General features: G+C 36.7%; 3 protein-coding genes across 3 annotated transcripts; 1 reads left to right on the top strand and 2 right to left on the bottom strand.

Moving 5' to 3' along the window:
• Positions 1 to 8,384: 8,384 nt before the first annotated feature.
• On the bottom strand, positions 8,385 to 9,301 carry JN550_005759 (uncharacterized protein; the record flags this gene model as incomplete). Its single annotated transcript, XM_049317421.1, has 3 exons — positions 8,385 to 8,928; positions 8,978 to 9,073; positions 9,165 to 9,301. 3 exons carry the CDS (start codon positions 9,299 to 9,301, stop codon positions 8,385 to 8,387), a joined length of 777 nt encoding a protein of 258 aa, XP_049172381.1.
• Positions 9,302 to 10,456: 1,155 nt separating this feature from the next.
• On the top strand, positions 10,457 to 13,458 carry JN550_005758 (uncharacterized protein; the record flags this gene model as incomplete). Its single annotated transcript, XM_049317420.1, has 5 exons — positions 10,457 to 10,669; positions 10,743 to 11,666; positions 11,728 to 12,092; positions 12,154 to 12,307; positions 12,514 to 13,458. The coding sequence occupies 5 exons, from the start codon at positions 10,457 to 10,459 to the stop codon at positions 13,456 to 13,458; spliced, it is 2,601 nt and encodes an 866-aa protein (XP_049172380.1).
• Positions 13,459 to 13,980: 522 nt separating this feature from the next.
• JN550_005757 (uncharacterized protein) lies at positions 13,981 to 16,987 on the bottom strand (the record flags this gene model as incomplete). Its single annotated transcript, XM_049317419.1, has 3 exons — positions 13,981 to 13,992; positions 14,058 to 16,719; positions 16,905 to 16,987. The coding sequence occupies 3 exons, from the start codon at positions 16,985 to 16,987 to the stop codon at positions 13,981 to 13,983; spliced, it is 2,757 nt and encodes a 918-aa protein (XP_049172379.1).
• Positions 16,988 to 18,053: the final 1,066 nt, after the last annotated feature.

Genomic DNA, 18,053 nt, shown 5'->3' with positions numbered 1-18,053 from the left:
TTATTTATAACCCGGTTTAAAACTAATTATAAATTTTTAATAATATATTATTTATAAACGGACGGATAAACCGAACGAATAAATTAAATATTAAAATAATACTTACGTTATTATATTAATTACAAATAAAAGAATTAAATCGAATTATTATTAATTATTTAATTTATTTATAATAACTTTAAAACAGAATTAATCGGAATAATACCGTTTTACGCGAATTACGGATTTAATTTAAATATAACGAAAAAACCATTCTTAAAAGTATTAACGGAAAAAGTTATTATATACGCCGATAAATTATAAGATTTATAAAAAAATTTATAATAAAAATTACTTTTTTTTAACGGATAAAAAAATAGAATAATAAAAAGAGAGTTAAAAAACCAACTTTTAAAAAGGGAGACCCTATTTACTTATTCCGTAAAAATATTAAAATAAAATAATTAAATAATAAATTCGATTTTAAAAAGATTAAACTATTTAAAATCGATAAAATTGTTTTATTTATTAATTACCGATTATTACTATTTCGGAAAATAAAAATATATTTAATATTTTATATTTTATTATTAAAATTAATACTATTTAATATAAAAATCGAAATACGGCTCGAAACCGAATTAAATTAAAAATACGAAATCGAAAAAATCTTAAATTTATAAAGAATTAATAATTAATAGAAATATTTTATTAAATACAAGGATTATTTATTATCGGAAAACATTTAAAAATTTAAAAAGAATTTAAAAAATTATTTTAAACTCTTTACGAATTTCTATCGATAATAAATATTAACGGATTAATATTTACAAAATTATTATTTAAACCTAAAAAAACCTAATTTACGTTGTTAAAAACGTTTATAAACCGGAAATTATTTATTATAAAACGTTTTTAAATAAAAACCGAAAATATTACGTTATCCTTTTTATTTAATTTCCGTATTTTTTATTAAAACGTTTTAAAACTTTTTTTTTTACGACCTTTTTTATTCGACGTAAACGCGTAAAGCGACCGATAATAATAAATAGTTAAATTTATAATACGAAAAGGGCCTTTTCGGTATCGGTTTTTTCCGTTTTTAATTTCCGTTATTACGATAATAAACGAAAAAGCGACGACGTTACGAACGTTTTATCGTAAATACGTTTAATATATATACACTTTAAATAACGCGACGACTTTTCGTTTATATAATAAATAAAGTTTTATTTAAAACATTTAATATACGGTATTTTAATAATTACCTTAAAAATTTCGATATTTTTAATTAAAAATAAACGGTTAAATATTTTACGAAATTACGATTTTTTAATACGACCTAATATAATAAATATATATTATAAAAAAAATATAAAAAGGAAGGAAAACCTATTAAATTAAGAAATAAGCGATAAACGACTTATTTATACGACCCTTAATTTTAAAGGGTTAAAATAAAAAAAAAGGGGTTTAATATTACGAATATAACCTTACAAACCCCGATTCCGGGAAGGAATAATTAAAACCTATTAAACGGTTAACGCGTAACTATTAAAATAAAAAGATTACAAAATTAATAAGGTAAAAAAGGTTACGTAATATAAATCACAATTTTAATAAATAAATTAAAATAAAAGATTACGACGAATTATAAATAAACTTAAAAAAAGGATCACTTTTAAATTAAAATAATCTAAAATAAAAAATTATTATAATTATAATAATTTAATTAATATTAATAAAGAAATAAATAAATATATAATAAAAGGGATTTTTTAATTATATAAATAGTTATTACTTTAATAATTAATTTAAACATTTATTTTATTTATAAATAAAGCTTATTAAACCTTAACGATTATATTTATAACTTCGTTTACGGACCCTTTTATTATATTTTATTTAATTATATAAACTATCGATTATAACCGCCTTTAAAACTAACGTCCCTTATTAATATAAACCTATATACTTATATCTCTTTACGGTTTATCTTAAAAAGTATATTCGTTATATCGATATATTAAATATAATTTAAATTTAAATAATAAATTATTTTAATTTTTTTTATTTTTAAAAATTAAATTCTTTAATCGTTTAATTTTATAATATATATAAAAATATATAATATTACGTTTATATATATTTAATTTAAATTTATTATATATCGTATTAAATAATTAATTAAAAATATTATATTTAACCTCGTTTAATTTAATAATTATATTAATAACCCGATTAGTTTTTAATATTTTTTTTTAAATTTTAACGTAAATATATTAATATTTTTATATAATATTATTTTTAATATAATTAATATAAATATTAAATATATATCGGTTAACCCGAATCGAGTTAATAATTAATTTATATACCTTTTTTAATATATACGTATATTTATATTTATTTATTTAATATTTATACCGAGATAATATATATATTATCCTTCGTTTTTTATATCGAATTCTTTATTTATACGTTATTTAAATTCTTTAACGATATTTTTATTTTTTAATATAATTAATAAATCATCGATTTATATCGTTATAATAAATAAATATTATTTATATATAAAAATATAAAAATCGTAACGTAAGATTCGGAGTTTTATTTTAATTAATATATTTATTAACTTCCCGTATTATTATTTAAGTAATTATTTAAAGTTATAAAAAGCCTTTTAAAATTAAAATACCTTAATTTACGGGATATTTATACCGGTAGGCGGTTTTATATAAATATCAATATTTAATTCTTTATTAAAAAAAACGGTTTTTACGTTTATAAAATAGATTTATATATTTAATACCGTAAATATAATAAATATAATTTTATAAAATACTATTTTTACGATAATTATAAATGTTTCCTCGTAATTTATTCCTTTTTTTTTATTAAAAACCTTTTATTACGAGTTTTATTTTAAATTTATAATAATTTTATTTTAATTTATTATTAAATAATGTTTTAAATTTAAATAAATACCGGTTTATAAAAATGTTTTTATTAAAGGGTATTTTATATTAATTAACGACTTTAAACACTTTATTAATTTTAAAACTTTAATTCTCCGTATTAATAACATTTATTAATTATATACTTTTTTTATTTTTATAATATAAAAATAATTTATTAATTTATAATTTTTTATCGTAATTAATATTAAAAAGTGTAAATATTATTATAATTATAAGTTTTATTATGTTTTAAAATAAACGTATCTTTATAAAGTCCTCGGGTACGAATTTTATTTTATTATTATTAATTTATATAATTTTTATAAGTTTTTTAATTTATAAATTATCTTTATTTTCGAACGTATTATTATTATCGGGGTTATAAATAAGTTTTTTAATTATAAATATATTTTATTAATATCTTTTAAATTTTTAATTCTTTAACGATCCCTTTCTCTTTTTAACGAGTGTAAATTTAAATTCTTTTTAATTTTTACGGAGCGTAACATTCCTTTTTATATTTAATTCGTGAGTTTAAATAGTGTATTATTCCTCGGTTCCATCCTTTTGTTTATATTTATAATTTTAAACCCTTTTATTAAGTTTTTAATATTTAATACATTTATAATACGGTATTCCCCCGTTATAAATTCGGCGTTAAAATCGATATATATCATATTCGTTTCCGTTATTATCGTTAATGTTACTTTTATTAATATTATTTTTATTCAAATAACTTTTTTAATTATCGGGTTTCGGAGGGTTTTTTAAATTAAATATAAAATATCTTCGTTTAATAAGTTTATTTTAATTAATATAAATATAATCGACCCTTTTTCGTATATATAATCCGTAAAAACGTAATTTATTATAAAAATATATATTATATCTTTAATAATAATATAAATCTTTAAATTTAAATTTTATATATAAATTACCGTATTTTTCGTAAAATTAATATAAGGTTTTATTATTATAATTTAATCGTTCACGTTATATATATTAAATATATCGTTCCTTTTTAAAAAGGTAACGATCTTTTTTTTTAATTATAACTTTTAAACGATTAATTTTAACCCGTATATAATTTTAAATAAAAACATTTCGGGTAATTTATATATATTTTTCGAGTTTTTTTTTTTTATAAATAAATCTTTAAATTTATTTTTATATCGGTAACCCTTTTTTTTACATTATATATATATATTATTAAATGTTTTTTAAATATATATAATTAAAATAATATAATATTTTTAATATAAAAAGTTATTAAATAAATAATTAAAATAAATTTCTTTTATTATTAATTTTATTTTACTTTTCGCCTTTTTTTTCGGTTAATTAAATATACGTTTAATTTTCTTTTTTTTAAACGTAAATAAAGTTATAATTTTAAATAAATCATCGTTTAATAAAATAATTATTATTAAATAATTTAAATCTTTATTATACCGGTGGTTATCCGTATCCGGTTTTATAAATTATTTTTTAATATTAATAAATTTTTATAATAAAAAGAACCGGGATTTTATACCGTTTTTTATAATAACTTTAATAAAGTATTTAAATATAACGCGAGGTTATTTTATTTTTTTATCGTTTAATTCGTTATCCCCGTTTATTCCGTTTAAATCCGCGGTGTTTATTTAATAATAATTAATTATATTACTTAAAAAAAACGTTAAACTTTTATTAAAATCTTCCGTAAAAAAATTTAAAATAATATTATTATTATATAATACGCGTTATTTTAAAAGTCGTTATAAATCGGTATTAATTTTAAAAGTTTAATTTTTATTCGGTGTAACGTTATAATAATTATTATCGTTATCGGATATTTCAAAATTAAAATCGTTAATATTTAACGAATCTTTTTCAGAGTTTTTTTCCGTATCGGATTTTAATAATATATTAAATATTAATACTCGATTAAAATATAAAAAAGCGTTATATAAATCGTTTATTTTTATTCCGTCGTTGATTCTCGCGATATTAACTCGAAACACCCAATGTTTCTTTTCCGAGAAGATTTTATATATAAATTTAAATTCGTAATTAACGAAGTAACCGAATTAACCTCGTTCGTTATAAAATTTAAATAAATTATCACGTTTTATTTTTAAAATTAATATAATATATATATAATTTATAAAAATACTCTTTTATTAAAGATTTAATTTTTATTTATAAAATACTTTTTAAAGCGTTAATTTGTTTTTAAACGCTTTTAATAAACTTTTATTTTTATATTAAACCGTATATTTAAATATTTTAAATTATAAGTTTTTTAAAATGGTTAAATTTTATAATAAGTTTATAAACTTTTTAATAAAAAGTTAAATAAACCTTTTTATTATTTCCGATTCGCGTATTATAAAGTTAACTTTATTTTTTATAATTCGTATTTTTTTTTAAAGATTCCGGTTATATTATATTTATAAAAGATAATAAATTCCGTTTTAAAGTAACGTTTTTTTATAAATCGGTTAACTTTATTAATTTAAAACTCTTTATTTATATAATACGCACGTATAATAATTTTATAACTCTTTTTAATTTTTTTATATATAACTTTAAAAATAAACGGTATATATACCTTTTTAATATACGTTTTTATTTATATAAATTATATTTTATCGTTTATTATAAATAAAATATATCGGGAGTTATTAAACTTTAAAATAAAGTATAAACTTTAAAAGTTTATATAAATAAAATCTCTTTTATTTTTTATTTAACGCTTTATTAATTTATATAAAATACGATTAATTACTTTAATTACGGTATAAATTAAATAAATTTAATTTATTATTCTTTTAATTTATTTATTTATAAAATTATAACCGTTATATATCTTTAAAAGTAATTTTATATTTTATTAATTTATATATTTTAACCGTTAATACCATCGTTAAATATCGTTTTTTAAATTAATAACGACCGCCGTTATATTTATAACGTTATTAAGATTTATTATTAAATTTAAAAGATATAAACCGTTGTATTTTTTAATTTAATTAAAATAATAACCGTTTTTTATTAAAATAACGAATTATTAAACGTTTTATATATTATAAAAGCCGGTTCTTTTAATAAATAACGTTAATAATAATAAATTATAATATATATTTAACGTATATATTACTTTAAAAAAGATAAAAACGTTAATTATATCGTTTTATCTTTAAAATCGTAATTTTATAATATTATTATCGATAATATAAAACTTAATATTTTTATTCGCCGTTTAAATAACGTATTTAAAAAGTATAAAATTTATAAATCGTAATTTATTATTAATAAAAGTAATGTTTATTTTATTATTTATTATTTAAATATACGTAAAAACATTTTTTATTTTAATCGCGATTATTATTAATATATAATTTATTTAAAATTATTTAAATAATAAATTAAACATTCTTTTTTTTATAAATAACCTTTTTTTATATATAACTTTTAAACGTCTTTTTTTAAAAAAATTTTATATAAAAGTGTTAATAAATTATATAAAATTATTTATAAAAAAAAGGTTATATTTAACGGATAATTTTAAACCGGGTTATTAAGTTTATTAATTATAATAATATTAAACCCGTTATTATTATATTAAATATATTCGTTATATAATTAATTATCGATTATTATATTTATAAAATTTTAAAATATATTTATTAATAAGTTTTTAATAAAAAAGGTGTTTAATTTTTCCGAATAAAAGTTAATAAAGTTTTAATTATAAACGTTAAAAATATTTAATACTGTAGATTCTTTTATTTTAATCCGTTAACGATAAATTACGAAGGCTTTTACCGTAATTTTTAAATAACGGGTGGTGGGAAAAGGAAGAAATTAAGTAAATAATAAATTTTATATATATTAAAAGTGTTAAATAAGTGTTTAAACGGTTTCCGTATATTTATTTTTAATATAACCGGGATAATCGTTAAAATGATTTTAAAAATATAATTATTAATAATTAAAATGCGTATAATCGTTGAATAAATTATAAAAATAACTTTATTAATTTTAAATTTAATTTAATTACCGTAATTTAATTATTTATAATATAAATATTTTAATATAAAAAAGGTTTTTAAATATATCGATAACGTTTAATTTATTATAATTAATTATTACCGCGTTTCCGTTAATAACTTTATTATTTTATAAATCGCGGGTTTTTCGAAGTTTATTATAAAAGTTATTTACGTTAATAAAAGTTATTATAACCACTTTTCGTCCGGTTTTACGGTTTTTATTTATCGTTTTTTACGTATTAATATCGTTATAATTTCGAATAATAATAAATATAACCGATTCCCTTTTTTTAATCTTTTTAAGTTTTTTTTTAAAATATATAATTTAATATTTATCGGTTATATACCCGACCGGGTTAAAATAATTAAAGTATATATACTTTTTAATAAAATTATTATTTTAATTTTAACGTTTATTACGATTATTATTAACATTTTTAATTCGAATAATTTTTATTTTATAAATAAATAATTAATTTTTAAAGAAATAAAAGTTAAAAGGGTCGTTTATATATTAAATACGGTATTAATTTTATAAAACACGGAAACCGATATAATCGACGTTTAAATTTATTAAAATGTTAATAATTATATTTATATTTATATAATTTACGTTATATTATTTAAAATTAAGTTTAAATTTAATATATTAATTAAAGTATTTTATAACCGACGAACATTTTTATAATTTATAATTAACGATTTGTTTTTTAATTTAAAACCGAATTCGTTTATTAGTAATACCGTAACTTCGTTTAAAATACGTAACTGTTTTAATAAAATCTTTAATATTTTAAATTTTAATAAAAATGGTTTCGGAAACCGATTTATAAAGTAATTTAATAATTAATCTTGTTTTTATTTTATTAAACTCTTATTATTTATACGCGGTTTAATACTTTAAAAGGCTTTTATTAATATCGATGTTTAATTTATTTTCGTGGGTAATTATAACACGTTTTTTAATATAATTAACGGATGTAATAAAGAAGTTAACGTAATAATCCTTTTCGCGAGGTTCTTTTTTAATTATATATTTAACGCCGTTTAAAAGGGTTTAATAATCGAGATTTTTAACGGTGCGATTTAAATGTTAACGTTATTTGAAATAATTATATTAATTATAAAAAGGGTGTTTCTCCACGTCGAAGAAGTTTATATCCGTTATATTAACGGTTAGTTTTATTTATAAAAGGTTTAAATGTGGAGTGTAACGTATAATATTTATAAGTTTATAATCTCACTTAATTTTAATCACTTTTCCGTGTTATTTAAGCGTTTCCGAGGAAATTTTTAGGTAAAGGGATTTATAACCAGTTAAAGAGAGTAAAAAGTGAAAGATTTAAATTATAAAATACTGTCTAAGGTGGAGGATTAAATATTCCATTTAAACTCTCTACCTAGTTTACAATCCTATAAGTAAACAAAGCCTATACAAGGTAATAAGGGAGCGTAGGTCCAGAGGGTTCTGGCATCCAAAGACAACTAATTCAACCTCGCTTGTTCCGTGACCAGCGCACACTACTGATAGTGCCAAGGTAGAAGCCGACGAGTCTCCCACGAAAGTAGTCGTATACCTCGTGTAACGCTCTACTGCAGATAAGTAGAAGAATTGGATAGTTATCAGTTCGAAATTGCTGAGAAAGAGGCAACGGTAAGCTCCGTCTTCGCCTGGCTCGGCGATGGAGACGGCAATGTCGTACGAAATGCTGTATGTCGTGCCTGTGACAATTGGGAGAGTCTGTAAAATGCTGGCGCTGGAACCATTTCGTTCGCCAACGCTAACATACAAGCGCGCAGCGCTGGATGATTCGCTGCCAGGATGTATGAGGCCGGCAACCGTGGTATCGCCCATGGTTTGGTTGCCTGTAGTGATGGTGAACCACGGCGGGAGGGAGCCATCAACTTCTTCGAAGCCGGAGTTTTGTACAATGTTTGCGAGAATGGGGCTACAATAAGATTGTTAGAAGGAGGATTAAAACCTGGATATGATCTTACCTGGTAATTGTGGTTGTGCTTGAGCTTGTTGATGTTGTACTCGAGGTTAATGTTGCGGTTGTCTGGGTGGACAATTGGAAGCTTGTGGATGACACACTGTACAAAGACTTAGTAAGTAATCCCCTGATAGAAAGCCCGTTAAGGCATCATAGATCACTTGGACGCAACGTTTGGGTTATCCCCTTACTTAGTGCTTTCAGTGCTTGAATGGGGAATCGTATTGGTCTTGGCTGGGTACTCAATAGGGTATCTACCACTCTCTGAGCACAGTCTCGCAGAGACTACACCAAGCCAGATAACCGCAGCAATTAGTGACTTTCGCATCTTGTATATCTCCTCTCTCATGTAAGAAAGTGACTGATGAAGAGCACTAGCGTGACAGCTGATACGGGGAAATCCGAAAGTTTTTACAGCGCTTGATAGCATGAAGCGTATTTATATATACAAGCTAAAGCGCCGCATATGAACAGTAGCTGAGACCTTCTAGTGAACTTTGATGGCCAGATCTAGCTAACGATGAACCACGACATAGAGCTGCCTATGGTGTGCGCTCATTTCCAGCCACGGCTGCCACAGTTCACTTCAGCCGCAAAAGCGGCAACACAATCTGGTGAGGCTAGGCATTTCTAGGGCACGGTCTTGAGAGACATATGAGCCTAAGGTCTTATTAATGTGGCCTGCACAATCCCATCGATGTGCAAGGCATCATATCGCTGGAGCTACATATTGACTTGGTCAAGGTGCTAGCAAAACGGCTAGGAAGTACGCCCAACGATTTTGATACGTAGGTAGTTTAGTTAAGGTATCTATTTATAAGGCATCCTCTCTTAGCACTAATTCAGCCTAGTTTCCTTTTTAAATAGGTCAACATCTTCAGCACGTCTTCAGGGTCTCCCAGCAGTTTGCAGGACAATTTCAAGACTCAAATTGCAGCTCAGGGTGATTCTTGGTGTGAATCGCTCGTAAAATTGTACCTAGAGGGTACCTATGCACTTATCAGCAAGCGGATCTAGTCTATAGGGTCAGCAGTCTGGAAGGGCCAACACTAAGCTACCAGGTAAAACTGAATAGGCTCGGGATCATACTTCAATGATAAACAACGTTGATGGTTTGCTCAGGTCATCGTATAGTGCTGCAAGGATGAATGATGGCATTGTGATCCACAAAACCCCCCTTTCGTAGCCACAACAACTGGCTGCGGCTGATATGGTCTGGCTCTCCGGCGGTGGGACAAAAGGGGCATCGGCAACTCTAGGGGTTTCTACATGGGCACTTAAAATTAAAGTGGGACAAGAGCGTGAACGCGTTCGGCTCTGAACAGTCTCGTTTAGTGACCAGTGACCGAAAGTAATAACTTGTGCAAACAAAAGCGAAGTCATAACAAAAGCGACTCCCAAAATTACTAATGGAGGTTTTGCTATTGTGTTCAACGTGCATCTGTTTCCACTTCCCCTGGTGTGCACATCAAATGCAGGGACAATGGATACCGGGTTGAACACCGATCCCGCTTTTCTCATTGACTCCGAATCAGACCATGGCCTGGATTCAGATTCCTCAACAGACTCCGAACACGGTCAAGGGACCATCGAGTACTGGAAGCAGCAATTTTCAAGGCAACTTGACGGCATAAAAACGGTGGGCAACTTTGCGGCCTCGAAGCAGTATTCCGCCTTCGCCAATCCTGGACTTGAAGTAGCTGGGTCCTTGATACCGCTGCCTCTTTATATCTCGCGATGCCGAGACGCTGAAGGGTGTCTGTCGGCAGGCACCGTTCGGGCGCGGGGACGAGACTCTGGTCGATGAGAACGTCCGCAAGACCTGGGAGCTCAGCAACGACCAGTTTAAGCTCGCGAATCCGGCATGGCCTGGGTTCTTCGAGACCGTGTGCCAAGGCGCGTCGGCAAGCCTGGGGATTCCAGGGGTACGGTTCGAGCCCTATAAGTTACTGCTCTACGAGGAGGGATCTTTCTTCAAGCGTCACAAGGACTCCGAGAAGATGCCGGGCATGATCGGGACGCTCGTCGTGTGCCTCCCCTCGCAACACGAGGGCGGCGATGTTCATCTGGGGCTTGGCGACAAGCAGAGGACGTTTTCCACAAGCTCCGCTTCAGCATTCGATATCACATCCCTTGTGTGGTTCTCAGATGTCACTCACGAAGTTACAAGGTTAACTTCGGGCTACCGTCTTGTCCTTACGTATAACATTGTCAAGAACCGCTCAAGTGTGCCATCACCTCGGGCCGTCGTCAAGCAGCAAGAGGACGTAGGCGGGTTTCTCAGCTCATTGAGTGAACAGTTCAAGGAAGTCGATCACCTGGTTTACCCGTTGGAACATAAGTATACCGAGTCAAGTCTGTCTCTTCGGAACATGAAGGGGCGTGACCAAGCGGTGTGCAATTGTCTAGAACGGCAGAGCTCCAAGCATGGGTGCTACATTCTCCTAGCTAACTTGACGAAGACACATGAGCCAGGCGATATGTATTACGATGAGGAAGACGAACGCGAGACCAGCTTGACGCTCGATTGCGTCGTTTCATGCGACGGCGACCTAGTTGCGAGCGATGTTGATATCGAAATGGCCGACATACTCGGCCATATCCGGTACGCGCATCGAGACGCGGATAGCGAGGACGAGGGCGAGTTCACAGGCAACGACAGCATGCCGTCCAAATACCGTTACCATGACTCGGTAAGTTGTGAACGGCTTGCTGACTGGGTTTCCAGCTTGCCACTGCTAACACATGCTTCAGGTCGTGGTGATAATTCCAACAACGCGCTTCCATACGCTGCTTGGTACCTATCGCTCTGACTCGGAGACTAGGAACATGCTCAAAGTCATTGAAGATGACTTACTAAAGCACCCGGAGGATCAAAGGACCCGGAAGTTTGCACTTGAGTTCTTGGCGAAACAGCTCACCATTGCAACGTCCCTGGGTGGTGCAACACTGGCCTTGATCGCGCAGTGGGCTGTGAAACTGGGTCATCAACATCTCTTACACAGTGCCATCCGCCAATCGGTTCACATACGGGCTTGGGACCATGTGTTCCTAGCTATTGCTGCCATTATTAACGATGGTTTCCGTCAAAACTCGGGGCTTCCTGAGTGGAGTGTATGGTGAGAAAGCTACTCCCAGTCCATACCTTTTTCACGGTCCAGTCTCTGACAACGACTTCAGGCTCAATGAATTTGTGAAAGCGTCTCGGAGCCTTACAGAGCTAGGCAGCATATTGCTGAGCCTTGACTTGCAGCTTAGTGAAGGCCTGCGGCCAAGTTTCAAGGCTTGGCAGAGTTTGCAAGAGGAAAGACAGCTGGAACAGAAGCCAACTCTCGTCCTCTCTGACCTTAATCTCGTGGCGAAGATGATAGAGACTCATTCTGGTGACATAAATTGGGTGAAATCCAAGTAAGATTTATTTCCCCCTTCCTATACCGTATTGCCGGTCCTTCAAGCTAACTTATCTTGTCAACTCGCAGGTTGGCACCTAGTCTAACTGGATGAGGAGAGAAAAACCTCATTATCGCTGTCGCGAACCAGCTGCTCAAAAAGAGTCAAGAAGGCATAAACCAGGCCGAAAGGGACATGGCCCGTGAGATGGCTGAAGTGATCCTGGAGAGCACAGTCTCCAAACTACCCCTGAAACTCGCCGAGATAGCTACTTGTGGTGGCTGGGATTTTGCGCAAGCGCCTACCACTCCGAAGTTCCTTATCAAACAGGAAGCTTTGAGATACCCCACCAATTTCCTGCTCCTCGTCGATTCTTGTTTCCGCCACCCACACCAGCTCCGTAATATGGCCAAGGAGCTCCTGGAATCGACATGTGCGCCGCTGGTCGAATCTCAGCGCCACTGGCCGGACCGGATCGGCTCCGTCGACGAGTTCCTAAGCACCATCATGTTGGTTTATAACAGAAATACGCAGTCGCTTTCGCCGACTGTGAAGACCTTCTGGGCGGCTGTGTTTCGCACGTACGTGATCGGGGCCGTGCCCGCCTATCCCAAACAGCTCCCGGGCCTGCAGCACAGGGCTCGCGGTTGCAGTGATGCGTCTTGCCGCGATTGCCGCGACTTGGACGAGTTCCTGCTCTCAACCACCCAGCGGACGTTTGAGCTGAAAGCCAACGAGAAGAGCAGACGCCACGTCGCGGATCGCCTCCCCGGTGGGTTGTACAGCAATATTGTGTTCAAGATCGAGACAAACACTCGATCCAAGTCGCCCTATACCCTCATAGTCACCAAGATGCCCAGCAAGGAGTTTCAGCATGACCTCGCTAGCTACCGCCGCCAGGTCGCAGTCATCAGGGACAAGGTCGAGCCCTACCGGCAAGACTACATCAACAAACTCCTCGGGGACGACATGTACGGCGAGCTCATAATGCTGAACCAGATCCGGGATGTGCCAGCGTCGACCACTTCGGGCGTGGAGAGGAAGGCTCTCGACGAGCTACCGAACTTGTCTTCTTCGCGAATGCGGTTCGGCTAGGTCACCAGCCACAGCTCAAGGTCCATATCCATTACGTTGCGTAGACATACGAATATCTTAGCTGGCTAAATTGATGATATCTGCGAAGCAATGCACGCAGCGTGAAGTGACAGTGGTGTTACTATTGAAACCCACCCCACTTCCCAGATAGTCAAGTCTCTGTATATAAATAAGATTCGCTGTCCTCACCTAGAGCGCACACGCTGGCGACAAATACAACTGTCCCATCTTATGTCACATGAATCATCAATCAACGCTGTATGAAGGCAGCTGCCGTTCCATTTTTCTCCATAATCTCTGCTTTCAGCTTTCGGAAAAGAATACATCGCATCGTCCTCAGATCACAGACGGAGGATCAAAGTGCTACGCTCAGATTGAACAACGAGGTAGCAATGCATAATATTATGGTATCATCAAGAAGTGAACCGAAATCTGCCACCCCTCCTCAAAAACATGTCTGGCTTTGTCTATTGAGTCTAACATCATAACCATCTCCCCTGATAGGCTGACTGCGCTTGTCGTTTACATGACAACCTATAGCAAATGTCAGTCTCTGGCACAACGACTGTCTGAAATGGCGGGATAGGTCTGTAACTTACACAATCGTCATCCTTCTTTGCTTTGGGGATGCCCATCTCTTCGAAGGTGGCGGGGCCCTGTTTGACAGGGGCTGCGGGTGCCGTGGCCGCGGAGTTGGTGGTGCTGGCGCTGGGAGCCGGCGAAGCGTTCATCGGCCGTGACTGGTTAGGAGGCGCGCTTGCACGTCCAGCTCCACTATCCTTCAGCTGGACAGGCGGCCTTGTGCTGACGGGCCGACCGGCGCCAGGTCCACCAACGGGCAGCCCCGGGCCGTGAGAATCGTGACGTGGTGGTCCCATCCCACCAGACATGGCCGGCGAGCCCAGACTGGGAGCAGCCGACGCACGACCGCCGTAGGGGTCATGAGCGGCACTGGATGGCCGCGATGACGTACGAGCTCCGTACTCGCGGCCAGGTTGCGATGGGGTAGGACCAGGGCCATAACCTCCCATGGGATATTGTCCAGGAGACGGCCCTCCCTTTGGTGGTACAGCCGGGTTAGGGTTGGTCTTTGTCAGACGGTTGTGAGCTGGATTGGCAGAAACAGGCCCGCCCGGCGCACCAGAGAGTCGAGGATCATAATGAGAGGATCCAGGGCGGGCAGAGTCTTGGTAGCCAGGCCCAGGACTTGACCGTCTGTAATCGTTGTTGTATCCACCGGGTACTTGGGGCTGCCACCCAGCAGACACGGGGCGACCACGAGGATCAGCTCCAGCAGGTGGAATGCCAAGACTACCTCCCGCATGTGAAGCCCGCATCCCGGCACTGGGAGGCCCTTGGCGACCAGGGGAATCCGTCCGAACACCAAAAGCACTCCCAGCACGTCCACCTGCGGAGGGCGGGATATTGGGGTTGTAATGAGGTGATAGCGGGGGTCGGCCCACCGTGTCGTCCTCGGGATACGGCGCTGCTGATTTGGGCCGTGCTGCGAGGTTAAGCGGTGCGGGCCGCTCATCATCTGGGTACGGGGCGGCCGATTGCGGGCGACCACCTGCCGTCCTGTCGGGCAGATTGACGGTGAAGGCCGGTGCCCTGCCCCCGCTTACCTTGCTAGGGTCTGGCATATCGGTGCTGGGGAAGTCTGAACCGCGCGGCGAAGGCTGAGGGGAGTTTCTCTCTGACTCTGCCAGAGCTGGCATGGCATTGACCTGCTTGAAGCGGTCGGGTCTCTTGCCGCGCTGCGAGCCGTGCTGGGACTTGATCCTGGTAAGAGTTGTGCTCTCGTGGTCCTGCTTGGAGAGAACCTTAGACTGGGAAAGTCCATCCAGACGTCCCACAGCGTCCTTGTTGCCGTGCTCGGCAGCAAGCTCATACCACTTCCGCGCCTCTCGAATATCCTTCTCGACGAATATGCCAATCTCGTGGTAGTAGCCCATGGCAAACTCGCCGGTGGGGAGCTTAGCCGCCGCGGCAAGCTGCGCATACTTGTAGGCCAGCTGCTCGTTCTTGGCAAACGAGGTCTCGTAACCAAACAAAAACCATCTGCTGACGCCGAGACATGCTTCAGGCTGACCCTGTCGAGCTGCCAACCCGTAGTAGTGGAGGGAGAGGGCGGGGTTGAAGTCGCAGCCGAGCTGGCAGAGCTCGTATGCTTGTCCCATCTTCAGCTGAGCTTTCGCAAAACCCAGGTAAGCTGCCTTTTCAATATACTGTCTAGCAACAGTGATGTCCAAGGAGAGCATGGACTCGGGAACGGCCACATCAGGCAGGTCTCTAGCGATGATCATGCCGTAGACAAAAGCTCCCTGAGGCGCGTCTTCATCGGCAGTATCGGCAGCGGCCTGAATAAGATCCAGTCCGCGGGACACGTCCTTGCGCTGGCCATGCTGCCCCATCAGGCTGATCATACCGAGCCGATAGGATGCGGCCGAGTCATTCAATGCCAGTCCAGAGTGGTAGTGTCGCAGGGCCTTGTCGACGTCGTTAGAATTCTCGTAGAGCATGCCGATTCTGTACTCGGCGCGACCCCATCCTTGCGACGCTGCCGCGACATAGCCATTGTAGGCCTCTTTCTTGTCCTGTCTCTTGCCAAATTTGCCAAACTCCAGCCACTTGCTCCTGATGAAGGCCGCTTCCGGGTGTCCCTGGTCCGCAAGGTATATGATGATGTTGGTGGCATCGTTCCGGAGCTCATGCTCGAGCCGTGGGGTCTGAGGCCGCCCATAGTCCCGGTCGCCAGGCTTACGGGCCGTCTCGTACTCGCGTGTGGCGGCCTCAGCCGAGATCTCAACATAAGCCAGGACGTCGCGAGCCCAGCAGATCTGCATGTTGGGGTCGTTTGAGTGCAGGACGAGCTCCCGACTCTCGGCCAGAACGGTTTCTTTCTCCTCGTCGCTTGGCGGAATGTGTTCGCCCTGCACCTTCGGGAAGGGCGAGAACGAAGGCTTGTCTGGCTTGTTCATCTTCCTGTCATAGTGCGAGGACGTGTCCGCGCTCTCGTGGAAAGGGCTGTAGTTGGAGGCTGGGCTGTAGTCGGCGTGGTCGGCCGCGGCCTTCTGGTACTGATGGCCGTACGTGCCCACGTTGGTGTTCAAGACATGGGACAATGAGGGTTCGCGGCCGTGAGCAGGCCTGCCTCCGTGTTGCGAGTGCGAGCCAGGTCGGTTCGGGTCGATTGATCGCGCCTCCAGTTCCATGCGCTGTAGGTCTTGCTGCATGTTCTGGGGCACTTCAGGCATCACCCTTTGTTTGCGAAAGAGTCAATGTCAGCAAAGAGAACAACGGAGCAAACTGGGCTTTTCTTTGAAGGAGCGCCGGAATCGCGGGCTCGGCCGCGCGAGCTAGGCGCAGGACAATGCAGGGGAGCCCGCTAAGAGCAGCACGGCACGGCAGTAAGCAGAACAAAGCAAGCAAACGCAGCGTCTTACCTCTGAGGGGCGGGCGCGATGACTTCAGGCATGTAGTAATCGTCTACGCCGCCTGGGTAGAAGGTGGCACCAAACTGAGGCATGTCGGAAGAAGCGTTTCTCAGGTGCTGCGGGCCTGCATAAATCCCAGGAAAGGGACAAATCGTCAGCGCCGGAGTCCTCAGCCAATGGACCAGCCCAAAACGTCAGCCCAGGAGCGCTGCGAATATTCCTTGCAACGCGCAGCCTTGGAACCCCCCCGCGAATGTCTGGCGGTGGCGGGGCTCGGGTTTGATCAGGGTGGGATTTGCAGATGATTTGGGCCCCTGGTCGTCTCTCTCCCCTCTCTCTCTCTCTCTCGGCGGGTGTCTCGTCCAGCAGCTCCGCCTTTGCGCGCGCGCGCTCGCTTTCCCTGTTCTCCCTCTCGGTCTCTCGACGGAACTCCACACGGCTACTCCACTCGGGTTGATCTGGGCTGCAGCGAGGACTCCGAAAAAGCCGAAAACGCCAGCGGGGGTGTGAGGTATGTGTGCTGGATGTTGAGTGTTTGCGGATGTTCGGGTTGTGAAGCAGCTAAAAGCTGTTCTCAAATGGGTGTGCCGCGTCCGGCTACAGTTGCAGTAGGCTCATTAAACGCTTTGGATAGCTAACGGGGCCTCATTAGACAGGCTGGGACTTTCTTGTCTAAAAAAGGCGCCCAAGACAATCCAGCGATGCGGTCCAGCAGGCCGGTCTTTACTTGAAATCGCTAGGGGCAAGTCAAGGCGGGCTATGCAATTGCCCCAGAAATCCGAGAGGGTCTCGTTGTGGAAAAGGAGGATTCTGTGGAGACTTTGGGCTTCTGGCCGTTATGGAGCTACCTAGGAGCTGACAATACCGGATCGCAGTGCCATGGGTGGCTTGCATGGCTTCCAAGCAACAAGCTGGAGCAGAGACCGAGAGACGCTATGCAGGTTGCACTGTTGCGCAATTCGAATCGCACCCGTAGGTGTAGGTGACATCCGGCAGATGGCGGCAGGGGTCATGTAAAGAGACGGATGACCTCATCCGTCTGTGAGCCGCCCCTATGCAACAACCCACATTCAGCGGTGGTGAATGCATGTGAAATACGTGTGTATTGGACGGGCCCGGATGTTGCTTAAAATGGACGGGCATGCCGAAGCAGAACGG

The sequence above is a fragment of the Neoarthrinium moseri genome, assembly GCF_022829205.1.
Source record: "Neoarthrinium moseri strain CBS 164.80 chromosome Unknown scaffold18_Wmoseri_CBS_16480, whole genome shotgun sequence".
Taxonomy (NCBI): Eukaryota; Fungi; Ascomycota; class Sordariomycetes; order Amphisphaeriales; family Apiosporaceae; genus Neoarthrinium; species Neoarthrinium moseri.
Note: the sequence above shows the minus strand (reverse complement) of the source record. Positions and strands in the feature narration are given on the sequence as shown.